General features: G+C 42.0%; 1 protein-coding gene and 1 pseudogene across 3 annotated transcripts in view; one reads left to right on the top strand and one right to left on the bottom strand.

The window, feature by feature from the left end:
- NPEPPS (aminopeptidase puromycin sensitive) overlaps window positions 1-19,433 on the top strand; it is an 80,977-nt gene that overhangs the window by 40,043 nt on the left and 21,501 nt on the right. For both annotated transcript variants that reach the window (XM_084748734.1, XM_084748735.1), the window contains 10 exons: window positions 638-745; window positions 3,173-3,373; window positions 3,917-4,013; window positions 4,125-4,158; window positions 4,930-5,044; window positions 8,796-8,960; window positions 11,673-11,777; window positions 13,571-13,631; window positions 15,042-15,151; window positions 17,588-17,651. In XM_084748734.1, the coding sequence (XP_084604860.1) occupies window positions 638-745; window positions 3,173-3,373; window positions 3,917-4,013; window positions 4,125-4,158; window positions 4,930-5,044; window positions 8,796-8,960; window positions 11,673-11,777; window positions 13,571-13,631; window positions 15,042-15,151; window positions 17,588-17,651 (1,060 nt within the window). The remainder of the gene's footprint in view (window positions 1-637; window positions 746-3,172; window positions 3,374-3,916; window positions 4,014-4,124; window positions 4,159-4,929; window positions 5,045-8,795; window positions 8,961-11,672; window positions 11,778-13,570; window positions 13,632-15,041; window positions 15,152-17,587; window positions 17,652-19,433) is intronic.
- LOC311578706 (large ribosomal subunit protein mL48-like) lies at window positions 8,969-10,873 on the bottom strand (annotated as a pseudogene). The gene has a single exon. The product of its transcript is annotated as a large ribosomal subunit protein mL48-like (transcript).

Here is a 19,433-nt window from a genome sequence, read left to right as displayed (position 1 = left end):
TTGCTTGTCAGCTCCTTTTGACGTTACCATTTCAACTTCTTAGAAGGGACAATGGACAAAGTATTCCGTAATGTTGTTATCAGGGTCCAGGAAGGCTGAAATGCTCTTCAAAGCCTGGGCAATGGGGCAGTTATCAGAAGTATCTGATTAGTCAGTCGATCCAGTTGAAAGACCGGGAGCAATCACATCAGCTGGCCTGGTTTATATTATATCATCTTTCAGGAAGTCCAGAGCTCAGCAGCTTGTATCCGCAGGTGATCCCGGGATGGAGTCTGAGTGGTTGTGTGGCTATTCTTGGGCTCCAACACAGTGATCAGTACTGAAAAAAATGAAAGAAAAAGAAGTGTTAGAGAGAGAGCTCAGAGGTTAAGAGCACAGGCTGATCTTGAAGAGAACTCAGGTTCAATTCCCAGCATACATATGGCTACTCAACAAATGTGGTGCAGAAACATACATGCAGAGAAAACACCTATACATGTTAAATACAATTTTTACAAAAAGGAAAGAAAAAAAAAGAAGTAATTGACTAAACTAATAAATGATAACAAAATGGCAGTGATTTCATGAAATAGCCTCTGAGGTTAACTTAATAATATTTATAAGCTTATATATATATGTATATTTTTCCCCCCTTAAGGCTACTGATGCACGGAGGGCTTTTCCTTGTTGGGATGAGCCTGCTATCAAAGCAACTTTTGATATCTCCCTGGTTGTTCCTAAAGACAGAGTGGCTTTATCAAACATGGTATGTATGAACTAATAAACTTTTAATAATTTGCTTTGTTGATTAAATAGGATGCCATGAACCACTTATCGTAGTGCTTAATGCATAATAGAAACATCTTTATTGTTTCCTTTATTTTCAGTAGGACAGTTACACAGAAAAACAAAACAAAACAGAAAGTGTGTTGGCTTTCTCATTAAATCATAGAAGTGATGACTGACCTAAAAAGTATATTTAGGTTTTTGGCTGATTATATTTTCAAATATGCTCTCTTTACTGTTGTTATTGATCTCATTCATAAGCACAAGAAGCTTTCATTGCTTAAACTGTATTGTCTAAGACTGAGAATAACCGGAGTCTCTGACTCTGTCTCTGGATGTCTAATAGCCGCTGGCTAGCTTGCTTCTCCCTCCCTCCCTCCCTCCCTCCCCCCCCCCCCTTTCTCTAGGTTTTTAGAGAGAGAGTTTCAAGCCAGGCATGGTGGCTCTTACCCATAATCCCAGCGTTTGAGCTCGGTTTGAGCCTGGTTTAGCCACTAGCTTTCTATGCTCAGTGAATCATGCCTCTAATCCCAGCAAATGAGCAACTAAAGCAGAAAGATTATTGCGAGTTCAAGACTAGCCCACACAACATAATGAGTGTTAGGCCAGTTGAGCTAAAAGCTGGATTAAAAGCCAAAAATGAACAAACAAAAACATCTCCTTTTTGCCTACTTATTGGTGAAAGAATTTCATAGGAAATACCATTCTCTTCTCAAACATTCCTAGAAAGGAGACTAATAACACTAAATGGAACATTCATTTACATTTTAGTGTGAGTGAATTTGGGATCTGTTTCTTAAATCAGGCCATGGTGGTGCACGCCTTTAATCCTAGCACTCAGGAGGCAGAGGCAGGCGGATCTATGTGAATTCAAGGCTTCCCTGGTCTACAAAGTGAGTTCCAGGACACCCAGGGCTGTTACACAGTGAAATCCAGACCCTTGGTACAAAGGGTATTTGAGATCTAGAAGTTAATACACTTTAAGGTGGAGGATTCCATAACACTTTTATTATCGATTCATTTTCTCCTGTCCTTATTTTTCTTTTGGTTTTTCGAGACAGGGATTCTCTGTGTAGCCTTGGCTGTCTTGGACTCGCTTTGTAGACCAGGCTGGCCTTGAACTCACATTGACCAGCCTGCCTCTGCCTCCTGAGTGCTGGGATTAAAGGGTGAGCCACCACTCCCAGCTTCTTATTTTCATTTGAAAGATATTGAGGGGTTTTGTTTGCTTGTTTTTGCTTTTAACATCTCTATGATGGCCTAGGCATACTGGTGCATGCCTTTAATCCCAGCACCTAGGAGGCAGAGGCAGGTGGATCTTTGTGAATTCAATGCCAGCCAGAGCTATATAGTAAGACCCTGAGTCAAAAAACAGAACTGAGACGGGGGGTGGTGGCATGCTCCTTCAATCCTAGCACTCAGGAGGCAGAGGCAGATGGATCGTTGTGAGTTCGAGGCTAGCCTGGTTTACAAAGTGAGTCCAGGATAGCCAAGATAACATAGAGAAACTCTGTCTCAAAAAACAGAAAACCAAATCAAAACAAAAACCTGAAAAGAAAAATTCCAGTGTGTACCATGTAAGCTTTTAAAGAAAAATTGGCTCCTTTTTAAAAAGTAAGTCCTTAAGAGTTTTAGCACTTTGCTTCCAGTTCTTAGTGTGAGACTTTATCAAAAACCAAGCAAGGTAGTACATGCCTTTGATCTCAGCAGTGTGGGTCTCTATGAGTCAGAAGCCAGCCTGATCTGTGTAGCAAGATCCCAGCCAACCAAGGGCACATCCGGAGACCTTGTCTCAAAAGCAGGGAAAAAAAAACTTGTTTGTTTTCAAGATAGGGTTTCTCTTTGTAGCCAGGGCTGTCCTCAGAGATCCACCTGCCTCTGCCTTTGGAGTGCTGGAACTCTAAAGGTGTGTGCTACCACCACCCCACAGATGGAAAAGAACCTTATCAGATCATTTTTCACCTAAGAGGAAATAGCTTCATTATATAAAAACACTAATGAGGCCCAGCATGGTGGCACACGCCTTTGCGGGCCAGAAGCAGGTGGATCTCTGAGTTCGAGGCCAGCCTCGTGAGTCCAGGCCAGCCAAGTCTACGCAGAGAAACCCTGTCTCAAAAATCACCGATGAGAACCGGGCGTGGTGGTGCACGCCTTTAATCCCAGCATAGGGAGGCAGAGGCAGGGGGATCTCTGTGAGTTTGAGGACAGCCAGGGCTATACAGAGAAACTCTGTCTTGGAAAACCAAAAACCAAACCAAACCAAAACACTGATGAACTGGGATTAAAATAAGTCATTCTAAGGAAGGTAAAGGGAAAATATTTAAGCCAATAGTTTTTGTCTAGTATTCACTCTAAAATACCAATATAAATCTTGTTAAATTTTTCTTGTTTTTACTTTTTCCTTAAGAATGTAATTGACAGGAAACCATATCCTGATGATGAAAATTTAGTGGAAGTGAAGTTTGCCCGAACACCTGTTATGTCTACGTATCTGGTGGCATTTGTTGTGGGTGAATACGACTTTGTAGAAACAAGGTCAAAAGATGGGGTGTGTGTCCGTGTGTACACCCCTGTTGGCAAAGCAGAGCAAGGAAAATTTGCGCTAGAGGTAAATGTCATTGAAGAGGATTGTTCCAACAGTCCATACCTCCAGGTTGGGGAATTTACATTACTGATAATTTACTAGTACAGTTACTTGTGATTTAATTGGAAAGTTGTTTTGATACTTTCATTAGAATTTTGGATATGCCAACCTTAATTGCATTAACATTTTATTAGGCAGTGATCCAGAAAACACCGAAGCCGCGGTGGGGTAGTGGTAGCATTCTGTTTTGCAGTTTGAAGTCATGGGTTCAGACCTCTGGCTCTGGATAACAGGGAGGGAGGGGCGGGGGAGTATAAAAACAGATTGTTGTTTTTCCATGGAGCACCATGAAAATACATAGTTATATTGTTTGTATCAACTTATAAAGGGGTTAGGCTTTGACCAGGGATCCAAAACTTGTGGCCAACACAGTCTTCCAAGGATGTAGGCTTCCTGGGACTAGTCTCTAGAAGCTCATGATACTTTGTTTAAAACAGCTTTCCTTTGTGGAGTTCTGTGCTACTCCTAATAAAGTATTCATAGAACGTGTTTGTTTGTTCTTTATAGGTTGCTGCTAAAACCTTGCCTTTTTATAAAGACTACTTCAATGTTCCTTATCCTCTGCCTAAAATTGATCTCATTGCTATTGCTGACTTTGCAGCTGGTAAAGTAAATTTCATTTTATTGCTGGATTGTATGACTTTATTTGAATTTTGTGATTTTTGAGGAAAAGTATGCATATGTATCAATAAATGTTTATATTTATTTTATGAAGGTGCCATGGAGAACTGGGGCCTTGTTACTTATAGGTATGTTAATGACACGTCACCGCCTTCTTTCCAACCACTGCTTTCCTAAGGGCTTGACTCCTGTTCACAGCTGAGTGGCTTTTGCTTTACACTCTGGGGTAAAATTTTCCACCTCTCCTGAGTTTCATGCGTGTTTGAAGCATGCAGATGGACTTCCCTCTCTGGTGCTACCATCTGAGGAGCAGTAGTTTTGAAGGGAGCGTTTGGCACTGACAGCGTTTTTAGCTGTGTTGTTGGCTGAGTCACATTCAGTGCGGTTCCTTCCCAGCAGTTACACAGCTGTTGCCCAACTTTAAGAGCCTCCCTGAGTCTGCATTTTCTAGGCAGAGTTTTACATGTCTGTCAGCACAGCACAAACATGTGGGTTGCATAATTTCTGAGGCTGAGTCTGTAAACAGTTTTTCCTTCCACTTTCAGTTGCCTTTAGATGACCTGAGCTTTGCATAGCCTGCTCGTGCCCTTATCGGGACTTGAGACTGTCTTCCTCTGCTGCTCGCTGTGTCTTCTCTGATAGTAGCAGTCTTCCTAGTCAGCAGACAGCACACTGATAAGCTTGGATGTCTTTGATTTTCTGTTGTACAAAGTCTACCAAAGTAGTCTGCAGTCTTCCTGGACCCCATTTACCTTACCTGTGCTGAGGAAATGTTTACGTGGTATTGCTGAAGCCTAACATAAAGCCATCTGACTTATTGCCTGAGCCTCCTTCACTTCTGTATGCTGCTTTTATTGAAATGCTTTTACCATTTTATTTTATTTTATTTTCAAACACAGGGAGACTGCATTGCTCATTGATCCAAAAAACTCCTGCTCTTCATCACGCCAATGGGTTGCTCTAGTTGTGGGACATGAACTCGCCCATCAATGGTTTGGAAATCTTGTTACTATGGTATTTAATATTTTTAAGTGCTCAAATATATCCATCTATGTCCTGCTGCACGTTATTTTGGCCACAGTATTTAAAATTTGGCAATGATATTGTGCCCCCCAAAAAAGACATTTTCTTTTACGTGCTTCAGTGGTGGGAGTCAGAGGCAGGTCTGAGGCCAGCCTCGACTACAGAATAAGTTCAAAGCTAGTGAGGGCTAAACAGAGATACTCTGTTTCAAAAAAGAAACATTTTCTTATAAAAGGTCTGTTTTGTAAGGCTGTAGAAATGGTTGTTGTATTTACCAGTGTCTAGCTCAGTGGTTAGACCCTTGCCCAGCATGGGTAAGGCCCTTGGTTAGGTTCCTCGGCATGTAGAGGAGGTGAGGGAAGGGAGGGTTATGAGAAGAGAAGGAGACCGTGTTTGGTTAACAGGAAATACTTTGTAAATTCCTATAATTTGTTGGCAAATAGGAATTGTTAAGATGCTAATTTGGGTGAGAGAAAAATTCTTACACTAGGAGGAATGAATTGTGTAATGAGATTCCAAGCTGACTCTAGTTCCCTGCGGTACCTTTGTTGTACAGCTGGCCAATTGAAATGTATAGACACAAAACTTAGCCAGACGTGGTGGCAGCACTCGGGAGGCACAGGCAGGCAGATCGATTCGAGTTCAAGGCTAGCCTGGTCTACAAGGCGAGTTTAGGACAGCCAAGGCTAACACAGAGAAACCCTGTCTCGAAAAACTTAAACACACACACACAAAATTTATTAAAGTGGTTATATAGATCATTATTGCAGTCACCTCAGATAAGATAAATAAATTAAAAAATAAAACCTTTGATGTAATATACTTTTTTTTTTTTAATCTACAGAATAAAGTCATGCTAGGGGAGTGGAGAGATGGCTCAGAGGTTAAGAGCACTGTCTGTTCTTCCAAAGGTCCTGAGTTCAGTTCCCAGCAACCACATGGTGGCTCACAACCATATGTAGTGAGATCTGGTGGCCTCTCTGGCATGCAGGTGTACATGCTGTGTAAATAATAAATAAATCTTTAAAAAAAAAAAGTCATGCTAAAATTCCAACTATATAATTGGGAGTTTTCAGTTACCATCTGTATTTTGTACCTGCTAATCCTGATATCTTACTTTTACTATAAGTAAACTTCTATATGTGGGAGTCAATTATGTTAGTGCTTTTGAGATGCAGAGTTTAATAAGTGAATTAGACAGGTACGTGTGCAGTGAATGAACTAGAGGGGAAACTCACAGATCCCTCCATCGGACCGTAGGCTGCCAGCGAGCAGAGCCTGGCTTGGATGTTGGTTAAGTCTTAGAAATGAGCAAGCAAGTAGGTTGTGTTTCAACTGTAACCTAGCTGAGAGTATTTCTAAAGAAAGTCAATCTCTGAAAATAAGCTCTTTCACATTTTTTTGGATGCTTAAAGCTTTTCATATAGGTTAAATGTTTAATATTTTTAAAATAACTTCATTGGAACTATATGAGTTACTGCTTGCGTTCTAATATGTGTAAAAATTGTATCCTCTCTTTCTGTTTTTGTTTGTTTGGTTTGGTTTTTGGTTGCCTACCTCTGCCTCCCAAGGCATATGCCACCACTGCCCCTGTTTTTGCTTAGTTTTTCTTGAAACAAAACTATATAGTCCTGGCTGTCCTGGAATTCACTATGTCAACTCAGTCTGGCCCTGAACTCACAGAGATCCTCCTGCCTCTGCCTTCGCGTGCTGAAATCATAGGCGTGGATTGCCACACCTGGCTTGGTATTTTCCTTTAATCAGCGACTCTGCTATTCCTAACAACTCTTTTTGCTCAACTGTAAGAAAAATTGTTGATTTATTACCAGCAGTACATTTTAGCAGAAGAAATCCATGGCTATTGTTTTGAAACAGCTTTTTACTGAGCTTATGTAACTGTCTTGATTAGATGCCAGTTGTCTCACAGCGTGGCACTCCAGAGGGTCAGTGTCAGTAGCTTTGAGCAGCTTACCTCAGTGGGGCTCACTGACGCCTAACTGACGCCCTCTATTGTGTGAGTGCCCTTTAGCAAAAAAGTGTCTGGGTTTTGTTTTGGATTCATATAATTAAGAGATTTAATCAACTTCAATGAAAATTAGACTGATCTGTGCTAAAAAAAAAAAAGCTAGTTCCTAAATTTTTCATGTCACCCATTTTTTCTTTCATTCTTTATTAGTTTCTGTGCTCGAACACACAGTCACATAGTTAACAGTGTTGTCCCTGTACAAATAGAATAGAAAGGGTTACTATTTCTAGACCAGTGTGGCTGTTAACTTCTGTACATTGTCATTGCAGTGGGAAACTGGGACCTTTCCTTCCCTCCAAGTAGTATTTGTTACCCATTTTATCCTTGGTTCATTTGGCTCACTGTGCGTCCTCAATAACAGATGTAAATTTTCTGTTTCAAAAAAATGTTTAAATGCCATTTCTTTTTCAGCTACTCCCAGCATGATGTTTCTGTTAAATTTTACATAATCCTTATATTTATTTAGAACTAGAAACCAAAATCAGTGTTTCTCCTAGTCATGTGTGAATAATTTCCATGTTTCTTATTTGGCCCTGATAGCTGTGGTTTGGTTTGGCTTTTTAAGAGCAATTCTTGGGCAAGCAGTCCTCTGGTACGCTGCCCAGCCCGGCGCCTGTGGCCTGGACTTAGGACACTGTTGTTGCTGAGCGGGAGGGAGGAGATGGAGACTCTCGTTCTTTAGTGAACTCCTTTTTATTTTTTATTTTTTTATTTTTTGGTTTGGTCTTTTTTGAGACAGGGTCTCATTGTGTAGCCCTGGCTAACCTGGAACTTGCTGTGTGGACCCAGTGGCCCAAAATTTCTAGAGACCACCTGTCTCTGCCTCTTAAGTATTGGCATTAAGGTGTGTGCCACATGCCTACCCAAAACCTTTTCCCTTCCTTCCTTCCTTCCTTCCTTTCTTTCTTTCTTTCTTTCTTTCTTTCTTTCTTGTCTGTTTATTTATTTATTTATTTGGGAAGGGGCTGTCGCAGGGTTTCTCTGTGTAGCCTTGGCTGTCCTGGACTCCCTTTATAGACCAGGTTGGCATCGAACTCACAGAGATCTGCCTGCCTTTGCTTCCCAGGATTAAAGGCGTGCACCACCACCGCCCAGCCAAAACTTTTTTTCTTTGTGACAGGGCCAGGTAACATGGTTTTACTTTGTAACTCAAATTATTAATCCTCCTACTTCATCCTCCCACGTTCTGAGATTCTAAGAGTGTCCCCTACAGGGGATGGAGGCATGGCTGGGGGTTACAGTGCTGGCTGCTCACTCAGGGGACCCCGATTCAGTTCCCAGTGCTCACTGGCAGCTCCCAGCTGTCTGTTATTCTAGTTCCAGACACCTTCACGTAGACACACACAGGCAAAAGGCCAGTATACATGAATTTGCATAATTTGAAGAAAATAAATAAAATGTTTAAAAAAAAAAAAAGGATATACCGCCATAGTTGGCTCAGAGGCCTTTATATCTGGTCTTGTCCCTGCTAATGTGCCGTTTCCTTTCTGTGCATGTAAGGCTTCTCCTCCCTCCTGCCCGCAGGAACTTACTTAGCCATGGTGTTACTGGTTGGATCCCTTTTTTCTTAAATATGAGTTCTTTACAAATCGTTTTCCATTGAATTTTAGTTTATTAAATTATAAATTTTGAAGTATGATAGAAGGGAGAAATGCTTTTCAAGTAATGGGCTTTCATCTTGCTTCCTTCATTTGTTTCTACCTTTTTCTTTCTTAGGAGTGGTGGACTCACCTCTGGTTGAACGAAGGCTTTGCATCCTGGATCGAGTATCTCTGTGTGGACCACTGCTTCCCAGAGTATGATATCTGGACTCAGTTTGTTTCTGCAGATTATACACGTGCCCAGGAACTTGACGCTTTAGATAACAGCCATCCGATTGAAGTGAGCTATACTTTCTAACCATTTCAGTGAAATAAGTAATTTACTATGTCTCAAGATGCTTGAGATTCTGAACTGAAAAGAAGGCTGCATGGCTGATTTATTTATTTATTTTTATATTTCCATGCTTGATCCTGATAAGACTAAGTTCTTAAATAACCTTTCTTTTTAAGGTGGGGAACATAAAGAAATTGTCTTTGTAGAGGCAGGAACTATGTGGTTTTGTTTTTTGTTTGTTTGTTGTTGTTGTTGTTGTTTGACTAGTATGAGGAAACCAGCTTATTGAGCAACACTGTCACTGGTTCCAACAATTCTGGACCTAGTTCAGTGTCGTCATCACTCCTCTGCATGTGTCTAGTTCTTGGTGGTCCTTACCTCTTTTTTTAGTTTGGTTTTTCCAAGACAGGGTTTCCCTGTGTAGCCCTGGTTGTCCTGGACTCTTTGTAGACCAGGCTGGCCTCAAATTCACACAGATCCTCCTTCCTTTGCCTATATGAGTGCTGGGATTGAAGATGTGTATTATCATGCCTGGCAATAGATTAGGTTTTAACATTTTTGTGTTTTGCCTTTTTTGGCGGGGGAGGGGGTGAGACAGGGTATCACTGTGTAGCCTTGGCTATCTTTGCTCTGCAGACTGAGCTAGCCCCCAACTCAGCTACCTGCTTCTCCCTTCCAAGTACTGGGATTATAGGCATGTGCTGCCATGGCCAGCTTTATCGTACTTATAATTTTTATATGTGGGTGGAGTACAAGCCACAGTCTGTGGATACCAGAGGACAACTGTTAAGCATTGTCTTTCTCTCCTTCCACTAGAGGCTTAGAGGATTTAGCTCAAGTTGTCAGGTTTTTGTGGCCAACTCTTTTGCCCACTGAGCCAATTCATAAGCCCTGATTGCTGTTTTTTGAGATAAGATTTTGTTATGTGACCCTGACTAACCTAAAACTCACCTCGTCCACTAGTCTGGCCTTAAAGATGTGGGTAATATTCTCTGTTTCCTTCCTCTTCCTGAGAGCTAGGCATATGCCCCTGTACCTATGTGGCTTTTTTTTTTTTTTAAAGAGTGGCAACAACAGATTTTTATTAGGTGAGAACACCTGGGTTTTGTTCACATAGGTGGTAACTGGCAAGCACAGCATGTCACAGACACAGGAGGCATTTCCGGTGTGAGCATTCATTCTCCTTAGCTCTGGTCATACAGGAAGAGCTTCTCTGAGACCGACCATGACATGAAAGGCTTGCAGTGTTTAGCTCAACTTGGCCAACAGTTCTTCAGTTCTGGCCGAGCTCTGCACCTTCCCTTGAGGTCATCGTCAGTGTGCTCCCTTACTGACAACCTCACTCCTTCTGGAAGGTTGCTTTGGAGTATTTTCAAGAAAATCTCTGCAAACACAGTACTCACCCCACTGACCTGACCTTCCACTCGTGTATGGTAAGGACTGAGTCCAGGGCCATTTTGTGCCATAGTCCAGTATCCACATCGCTCCATGGGTTTGGGAGGCGTTGTGTAACTGTCCTTGATCTTGATGGAAAGCCGGTTGCACAGGCAGTGGGCGTACTGGGCAGAACGTTCTGTGAGAGTCATGTCATAAGCAGTCAGGTGGGTAGTTTAAACCTCGTATTTATAATCTGTCCCCAGATTACTGGCTCTCACTTCTACTTTTGCTTTCTTCCTTTTGGGCTCTAGCACTTTCCCAGTGCCATGAGTGGGCTTAGTCTTGTAATGTTGACTGATTGTCAAAATACTGCCTGCAGATCAAACGGGATTCTCTCCCAAAATTCCGAATCTTAGGAGGGGAAAAGTTTGCTCAGAAACAGTGTCATTCCATGGGCTCAGTACTTGTAAATTGTCTCTAGGCCCACTTTGTTTATCTTGATGTTTCCCAGTCTCTTCATGGCTCCATCCCGTAGGCGGCTGTCATAGTTTATAAAGAACTGAAGTTATAATCCTGCTTTGTGTTTAACCATTGTTCTTAACAAGTAGTTGCAAACCTTCCTGACACTGTGACCCTTTAATACAGTTCCTTAGCTTGTGGGGAGCCCTGACCATAACGTTATTTCATTTTGACTTCATAACTATAATTTTGCTACCATTATGAACTATAATATAAACATCTGATATGCAGGATATCTGATATTTGACCTCTAAGAAAGGGTCATTCAGTTCCTAAAGGCGTTGTGACCCATAGGTTGAAAACTGCTCTTATAAACTGTTATAACTAGTGCAAGATTATTTTCATCTTAATATTTCCAGACACACTAAAAAATAAATGGATCTTTGTTGTTGTTGTTGTTGTTGTTTTCTTCTGTTTTTGGCTTTTCCAGTCAGGATTTTGCTATGTAGCCCTGACTGTCCTGGACTGGGCTTTGTAGACCAGACTGGACCTGAACTCACAGAGATCTGCCTGCCTCTGCCTCCTGAGTGCTGGGATTACAAGTTTTGGCCACCAGGCATGGCAATAAACGGAGGTTTAATAGGTTGCCTTTCCTCAAAGGAGAGAACCTAGGCTCTGATACATCAGGTATTATCCTATCCTGTTTTACTTAGGTTCTTCACTCTTAATTTTTTGAGGATTGTCATGTACTTTTATGAATGAGTGAGTTAAAGGCAGAAGACTGTCATGAGTTAGAAGGGGTTTCCTAGAAAGCTTTCTATGTAATTCAGTGTTGCAGGCTATCTGCTTCCTGTCATAACCCTGAATCACACTGTCTGCCAGGTCAGTGTGGGCCACCCGTCTGAGGTCGATGAGATATTTGATGCTATATCATACAGCAAAGGCGCGTCTGTTATCCGGATGCTGCACGACTACGTCGGCGATAAGGTAATAGTAGTAATTATTATATTATTATAATTCTAATCCTATAAAGCATGAACAGAAAATTTTTGGTCTAATTTTTAGTTTACTTGTTTCTTTTTTATATTGGTTATTAGAGTTTCCTAGAAGAATGAATGGTATATAAGTTAGTATTTTTGTGGGAATTGGAAGGTAGCCAGGTGATGATGCACACATTTAATCTAAGGATCGACAAAGGCAGGCAGATCTCTGAGTTCCAGGCCAACATGGTTTACAGATTTGAGTTCCAGGCCAGCTCTGTATTGAAAAAACAAAACAAAACTAAGAATAGGAGCCTGGTATAAAACTTAAAAGCTGTTGGGCATGTAATCCCAGCACTAAGGAGGCAGAGGCAGGTGGATCTCTGTGAGTTCTACACAGTAAGTTCCAGGCCAGTCAGGGCCACACAAAGTAACACACAAAGTAGTTAATTTCCTGTTGATGTAACAAAATACCGTGTCCAAGACAACTTCTAGGAAGACGCACTGAATGTGATTTATAGTTCCAAAATGATAAGAACCCATCACCATTATGGGGGAACATGTGACAGGCAGGCATGGCACTATGGCAGTGGCTAAGAAGTCTCATTTTGGTTTTTTGTTGTTTGTTTTTGAGACATGGTTCTCTGTGTAGCCCTGGCTATCCTGAAACTCACTCTAGACCAGGCTTGCCTCCCAAGTGCTGGGATTATAGACACTTATGGTTAAAGGTATGTGCCACCACTGCTGGCTAAGAGCTATTGAGACACAGCCATTAGGCAGAGAGGGCCAAATGGGAATTACAGGAATCTTTTGAAACCTCAAAGGCTGCCCCTAGTGACACACTTCCTCACAAAGGCTGCCCCTAGTGACACACCTCCTCACAAAGGCTGCCCCTAGTGACACACCTCCTACAAAGGCTGCCCCTAGTGACACACTTCCTCACAAAGGCTGCCCCTAGTGACACACCTCCTCACAAAGGCTGCCCCTAGTGACACACCTCCTCACAAAGGCTGCCCCTAGTGACACACTTCCTCACAAAGGCTGCCCCTAGTGACACACCTCCTCACAAAGGCTGCCCCTAGTGACACACTTCCTCACAAAGGCTGCCCCTAGTGACACACCTCCTCACAAAGGCTGCCCCTAGTGACACACCTCCTCACAAAGGCTGCCCCTAGTGACACACCTCCTAACAAAGGCTGTCCCTAGTGACACACCTCCTAACAAAGGCTGCCCCTAGTGACACACCTCCTAACAAAGGCCACACAGCTCCTGCAAGGTGTGGTGGCGCACGCCTTTAATCCCAGCACAGGAGGCAGAGGCAGGTGGATCCCTGTGAGTTCGAAGCCAGCCTGGTCTACAAAGGGAGTCCAGGACAGCCAAGGCTAAACAGAGAAGCCCTGTCTCAAAAAAACAAAACAAAACAAAAAAAACGGCCACAACATCTAAATCCTTCCCAGACATATTACTTAGGGAGGCAGAGGCAGGCTGGTCTCTGTGAATTTGAGGACAGCCAAGAAACCCTGTCTAAAAAATAAACAAATAAAAGCAAACACATGAGCCTATAGGGATCATTCTCAAACCACCATCCTGGCAAAGATAAGGTACTGCATTTAGAAAAAGCAAAAGTGGGAGGCAAGGGGTAGTTACTCTTAGATAAAATGTAGTGGGCTTCAAAAGTACACATGCTTTTCAGAATATCTGGTACTTCAGTACTTGAGTACATTTACTTTTGACTAATGTGTGTGTCTGCTATAAATTCTGAGGTCAGACTCACTTGATTTTAAAATTATATTTTTTCAGGACTTTAAGAAAGGAATGAACATGTATTTAACCAAGTTCCAACAGAAGAATGCAGCCACAGGTAATCTTTAGATTTATTAATTTTATCTCCATCTTTGCTTTCCTCTTTTTATCATGCTAGAGATCAAACATAGGGCCTCATGCACGTAAGACACAGCTCTGCCATATTGAGCTATTCCTTGCCCTCAAAGGTAATACTCAATAGCTTGAAATAGAAGTGCAGATAAAGGCCCTTGGGTGTGATTCCCCAGTACCAGACAGTGGTTACTGGAGATAAAATGTCAATCTACACTGAATGGTCGTTTATGATGAGTCATTTACAGATCTAGTGTATTAAGACATCAGCAACAAGGCCAGGCGTGGTGTCGCACGCCTTTAATCCCAGCATTTGGGAGGCAGAGGCAGGCAGATCGCTGTCAGTTCAAGTCCAACCTGGTCTACAAAATGAGTCTAGGACAGCCAAGGCTACACAAGAGAAATCTGTCTCGGAGGGGGGAAAAAAGACATCACTACACTTGGAGCAGCAAAATCTACTATTTAATGGGGGCTAGGGGTGGTCTTTGTTTCCAAGACAGGGTTTCTCTGTGTAGTCCTGGCTGTCCTGGGACTCCCAGAGATCTGCTCATCTTTGCCTCCTGAGTGCTGGGTTTAAAGGCGTGCAACTGCCATCTGGCTATTTAATGTTTTTATTCCCACTATTTATGCAAAATAATTGGCATTCCCATATCATGTGCTACCAGGAATGGTCTTCATCCTCTTACAGAAATTCTAGTGCCCTGTCTTTCCTCACTGTTCTTTCCTTAATTCATGACTTTATGATCCCTCTGTTAGAATTTTGTGATTGTCCACACACCCAGTACTTGAAGCCTTGCTCTGTTCCATCTTTTGAGCTAAGGCAGCTTCTCACAAGTGCTGTGTTACTCTCTGTTGCATGTCACTCGTGTTGGAGTCCACACCTGTGTGTCAGCCACACTGCCCTGGGCACTGTACAGTCCTTGCCTATGTTTCCAGTGTCATCTCCTTATCCTTTTGCGCTTTTCTGTTTTAGAACTTACTGAACATACTGCTGGTACTTACTTATTTATTTTTGGAAATAGGGTTTTTTTATGTAGTCCTAGCTATCCTGGAACTCACTGTGTAGACCGGGCTGGCCTCACAGTTAGGTAGATCCTTGTGCCCCTGCCTCCCACATGCACTGCCACACCCAGCTCATATTCCCAGTTTTCATGTGGGTGCTGGGGATGTCAACTCGGGACCTCATGCTGCTGTGGGAAACACTTCTCTGCGTCCCTGGAGCCGACTTTGTAGTAGCATTTACTTTGTTGTAGCATTGTGGGTGAGGGTTTGTTGGAGGCACTGTGTGATGCACTTCATAGTTGCTAAGCTCTGCAATGTTAAGACTTAAATGAGTTTTCCAATATAGGAAGTAAACAAACATTTTTTCTGGTTATTATTTTCATTTACCTTCTAGAGGATCTCTGGGAAAGTTTGGAAAATGCCAGTGGTAAACCTATAGCAGCTGTGATGAATACCTGGACCAAACAAATGGGATTCCCTCTCATTTATGTGGAAGCTGAACAGGTAAGCTATTAGAAATCCTTGCGCAGCCAAGTGTGGTGTGCAATCCATACCTGCAATCCATGTCCTTAGATGGAGAGAGAAGGTGCCAGGAGTCGGAGCCCACTGAGGCGACCTAGCCAGACCGTGTGAAGATTTCATGTCTCAAAACTGTTGTGCTCATTAACGCTTACACTGAATGCAGACTGCTGGCTGATGCTTTTCCCTGAGGCTCTCACTGTTAGACTTCAGGAGGCTGCCAGTGGCGTGGGCACACGCCTTTGACCTCAGCACTTGGGAGGCAGAGGCAGGCAGCTCTTCTGAATTTGAGGCTAGCTACTCTACATAGTGAGTTCCAGGACAGTCAATGGGCATGCAGAAAGTCTTTTTGTTTCCTCCTGAGTCAGGGGTATCACTATGCAGTCTTAGCTGGACAAAATCGATATCCATGACCCATAGTTAATAACTTTTATATTGTAATTTTTAAAAAAATTTCATGTGGATAGGTGTTTCTCTGCATGTATGTCTGTGCACTGTGCGTGTGCATGGTAACTGTGAAGTCTGGAAAAAGCATCGATCCCTTGGAACTAGAGTTGCTCAATGGTTGTGAGCTACTATGTGGGTAATGGGAATGAAACCCAGGTCTTCTGGAAGGAAGGCAGTCAATGCTCGTAACTGCTAAGCAATCTCTTTAGGCTGAATTCTTTAATTTTAATTTTTATGAATTTAGTTTTTACAAGTAATTTATTTAGTGGTTCTGTGGATTGAACCAAAGACCTTTCTTTCTTGTTTACTTGCTTGTTTTTTGTTTGTTTCTGTTTTTCGAGACAGGGTTTCTCTGTGTAGCCTTGGCTGTCCTGGACTCCCTTTGTAGACCAAGCTGGCCTCGAACTCACAGTGATCCGCCTGCCTCTGTCTCTCAAGTGCTGGCATAAAGGTGTGCGCCACCACTGCCCAGCTCAATTTTGTTTCTTGTACTTAAGTTTAATTACTAAGGTCATCATTTGTCTAGTTTTATGTTGACTTAAGTAAGCTCAAATCTGTTAGTGTATGATCTTTGAAATATCTTAGAATGTAATCAGTGGTGAGTAGTAAGGCAAATTGACTGTTTGTTGGAGGTTTTTTCCCTTTGGTGCAGGGGTGAGATGAGTGTGTGTAGGGGTGAAGAGTAGAGGTCAGTAGGCTGTTGACCTTGGTGTTTTGACAGGGTCTGTCACTCCAACCTGGGATTTGTCAGTTTTGCTAGGTTGGCTGGACAGTAGGATTCAGGGATCTGCTCTTTCTACCTTGCAGACACTGGGATTATAAATTGTCATTATTACCCCAGTTTTCACTTGGTGCTGGGATTGGCCTCAGGTCCTGGAGCTTGAGTGCCAAGTGTTGTTTTAAACACATAGACTATTGTTTTTGGTTTTCTAGTTATTTGTAGTCACCCCACCTTCACATTTGTGTTTTATTGCAAAACTTATACTTTAACACAAGATGTATATTGCCTCTTCTTTTCATTCAAGGGTAACCTGGGAGCCCTGCTCCTGCCTCCATCTCACTTGTTATATTAAAGCTATTTTGTATATATATTGAGTGGCCGGCATTGGGGCAGGACATTTTACTTATTTTTATTCTGAGGTCTCAGTGAAATGGGCTGACTGACTTTGTTTTGTTTTGTTTTGTTTTGTTGAGAAGGGATTCTCTCTGCAGCCCTGGCTGTCCTGGAACTCATTATGTAGACCAGGCTGGCCTTGAACTCACAGGGGTACACCTACCTCTATCTCCCTAGTGCTGGGATTAAAGGGGTGCCACCACAACCACAAGTGAAACTTTAACTTTTTAAATTTATTCTTTGACAGTTTTGTACATATACACAGTGTATCTTGTATCCCCAGAACCCTTCCTAAAACATCCTACCTCATGGCCTTTCTTTTTCTTTTTTTAAGACATTTTTAAGAAATTAAATAAAGGGGGCTGGAGAGATGGCTCAGTGGTTAAGAGCACTGTCTACTCTTCCAAAGGACCCGGGTTCAATTCCCAGCACCCCACATAGCAGCTCACAACTGTCTTGTAACTCCAGGATCTGACACTTTCACACCAATGCACATAGATTAAAACTAAATAAAAATATTTTTTAAAAAAGAAATTAAATAAAAACCTCACTGCATGAACATGGGTATGGGGCCTTGCACTGGGGCATGAGCAGCTTACCAGGGACCACAGCTCTGAAGAAAGTTGGCACCCATACCCGAGAGAGAGAGATGTCACACACAGACAAAGCAGCTGCTTTTCAGCTAGGTTGAGGCTCATGATCCCCTCCCTAAAGAGTGACTTTTTTCTTTCTGTTCTTCAGTATTCTCATCTTCATCTTGGCAGACGTTTGTCTGTACTGGTTTCCTGTCTACACTGTCACAGAAACACCCCCCACCCAAAACCACCATTGTTTTTTATAGCTTTTGCTTCGCTTCTTAGGTAGAAGATGACAGAGTGCTAAGGCTGTCTCAGAAGAAGTTCTGTGCCAGTGGACCATATGACGGTGAGCAGATAGGCTGTAAGAGGGAACTGGTCAATAAATTTGCATTCCTTACTAGTAGTTTTCAAAATAAGAACAAATAATACCATGTTATTATTTCTTCAGTTATACTTTGGATTTAATTTTTAAAAAATATTTGTGTGTGTGTGTGTGTGTGTGTGTGTGTGTGTGTGTGTGTCTGCTTGTCTATATGTTCTCCAACTACCTGAGGAGGCAATAGATCTCTTAGAACTGGAGTTATAGGCAGTTGTTAGCCATGATGTGTGTGCTGGAAATTGAACCCCTTCTACAACTGGTTGTTGGAAAAGCAGCCAGTACTCTTAACCACTGAACCCGTTCTAGACCCAAGCTTTAAAGTTTTGTATTTATCACTAGGTGGTGGTGCACACCTTTAATCAGAGCATCCAGGAGGCAGAGACAGGCAGATAGATCTCCTGAGTTTGAGGCCAGCCTCGTCTACAGAGTGAGTTCCAGGACTACACAGAGAAACCCTATCTTGAAAAACAATAACAACAAAATATTTTGTAGCTCTTTTATTGAAAGAAAGTGAAAAAGCATAGGAATACCCAAGAAATTATTTCTTTAGTCTTACTATGTCAGTGGTTCTGAACTTTAATGCTTCGATTGTGGTGACCCCCAACCATAAAATCATTTTTGTTGCCACTTTATAACTGTAATTTTGCTAATTATAAATTTATATTATATTATGAATCATAATTGTAGTGTAAATATCTGAGTATAGCTGATATGTGACCCCTGTGAAACCTCCCAAAGGGTCACCTGACCTACAGGTTGAAAACCATCACTGTTACTTTTTTTTTTTTAAGTTATTGGGCTTAATTAAGCCTGATAATATGTCTTAATGTCTTACTTTACATTACACTAGGACTTCAGTTGGGTCTGTATTTTCTCAGAATAAAGTAATAACTCCCTTTTACACATAAAAGAAAAGCTGAGATTATGGCCAGGTTAGTTTAATTGCTCAGTCACCTGGGTGTGGTGGCATGTCTGTAATCCCAGCACTTGGAAGACAGAGGCAGGAGGATCCCTGTGAATCTGAGGCCAGTCTGGTCTACAGAGCTAGTTCTAGAGAGGCTTTGTCTCCGTCGTTCCCACTACCTCCAAAAAGAAAAAGGAAAAAGAATTGCTTAAACTCACCTGTCCAATGAATTTAAAAGAATGGAAATTCAGGGCCTGGAGAGGTGGCTCTGAGGTTAAGAGCACTGGCTGCTCTTGCAAAGGTCCTGAGTGCAGTTCCCTGCAACCACATGGTGCCTCACAACATCTATAATGAGATCTGACGCCCTCTTCTGGTCTGCAGGGTACATACAGGCAGAGCACTGTATACATAATAAATAAATAAATCTTTTTTTTTTTAAAGAGTGGAAATTCAATTAAGGTAGTTGAAATTGTTTTTCCTATCAGCTACTACCTTCTCAAATAATATGCTTGTCATTCAGCTCTTTTTACCCATGAAATTTTACTCAGGAAATTATTGTGGTTTTGTTTGTTTGTTGTTTGGTTTGGTTTTTTGAGACAGGGTTTCTCTGTGTAATAGCATCCCTGCCTGTCCTAGACTTGCTTTGTAAACCAGGCTGGCCTCAAACTCTTAGAGATCTGCTTAGCGACAGAAATTAAATATTAATTGAAGAAACTTAAGTTTCATTTCCTTGAAAATAGTAATCTCAGCAGGGGCACATATATGTACAGCTACCTTTCTGTCACCAATGTCTTGTCATGTTGTATTCACATCCAATAAAGCAGTATGGCCTTCTGCCCTTGACC

Source organism: Acomys minous, assembly GCF_964271855.1.
Source record: "Acomys minous genome assembly, chromosome: 12".
Classification (NCBI taxonomy): Eukaryota; Metazoa; Chordata; class Mammalia; order Rodentia; family Muridae; genus Acomys; species Acomys minous.
Note: the sequence above shows the minus strand (reverse complement) of the source record. Positions and strands in the feature narration are given on the sequence as shown.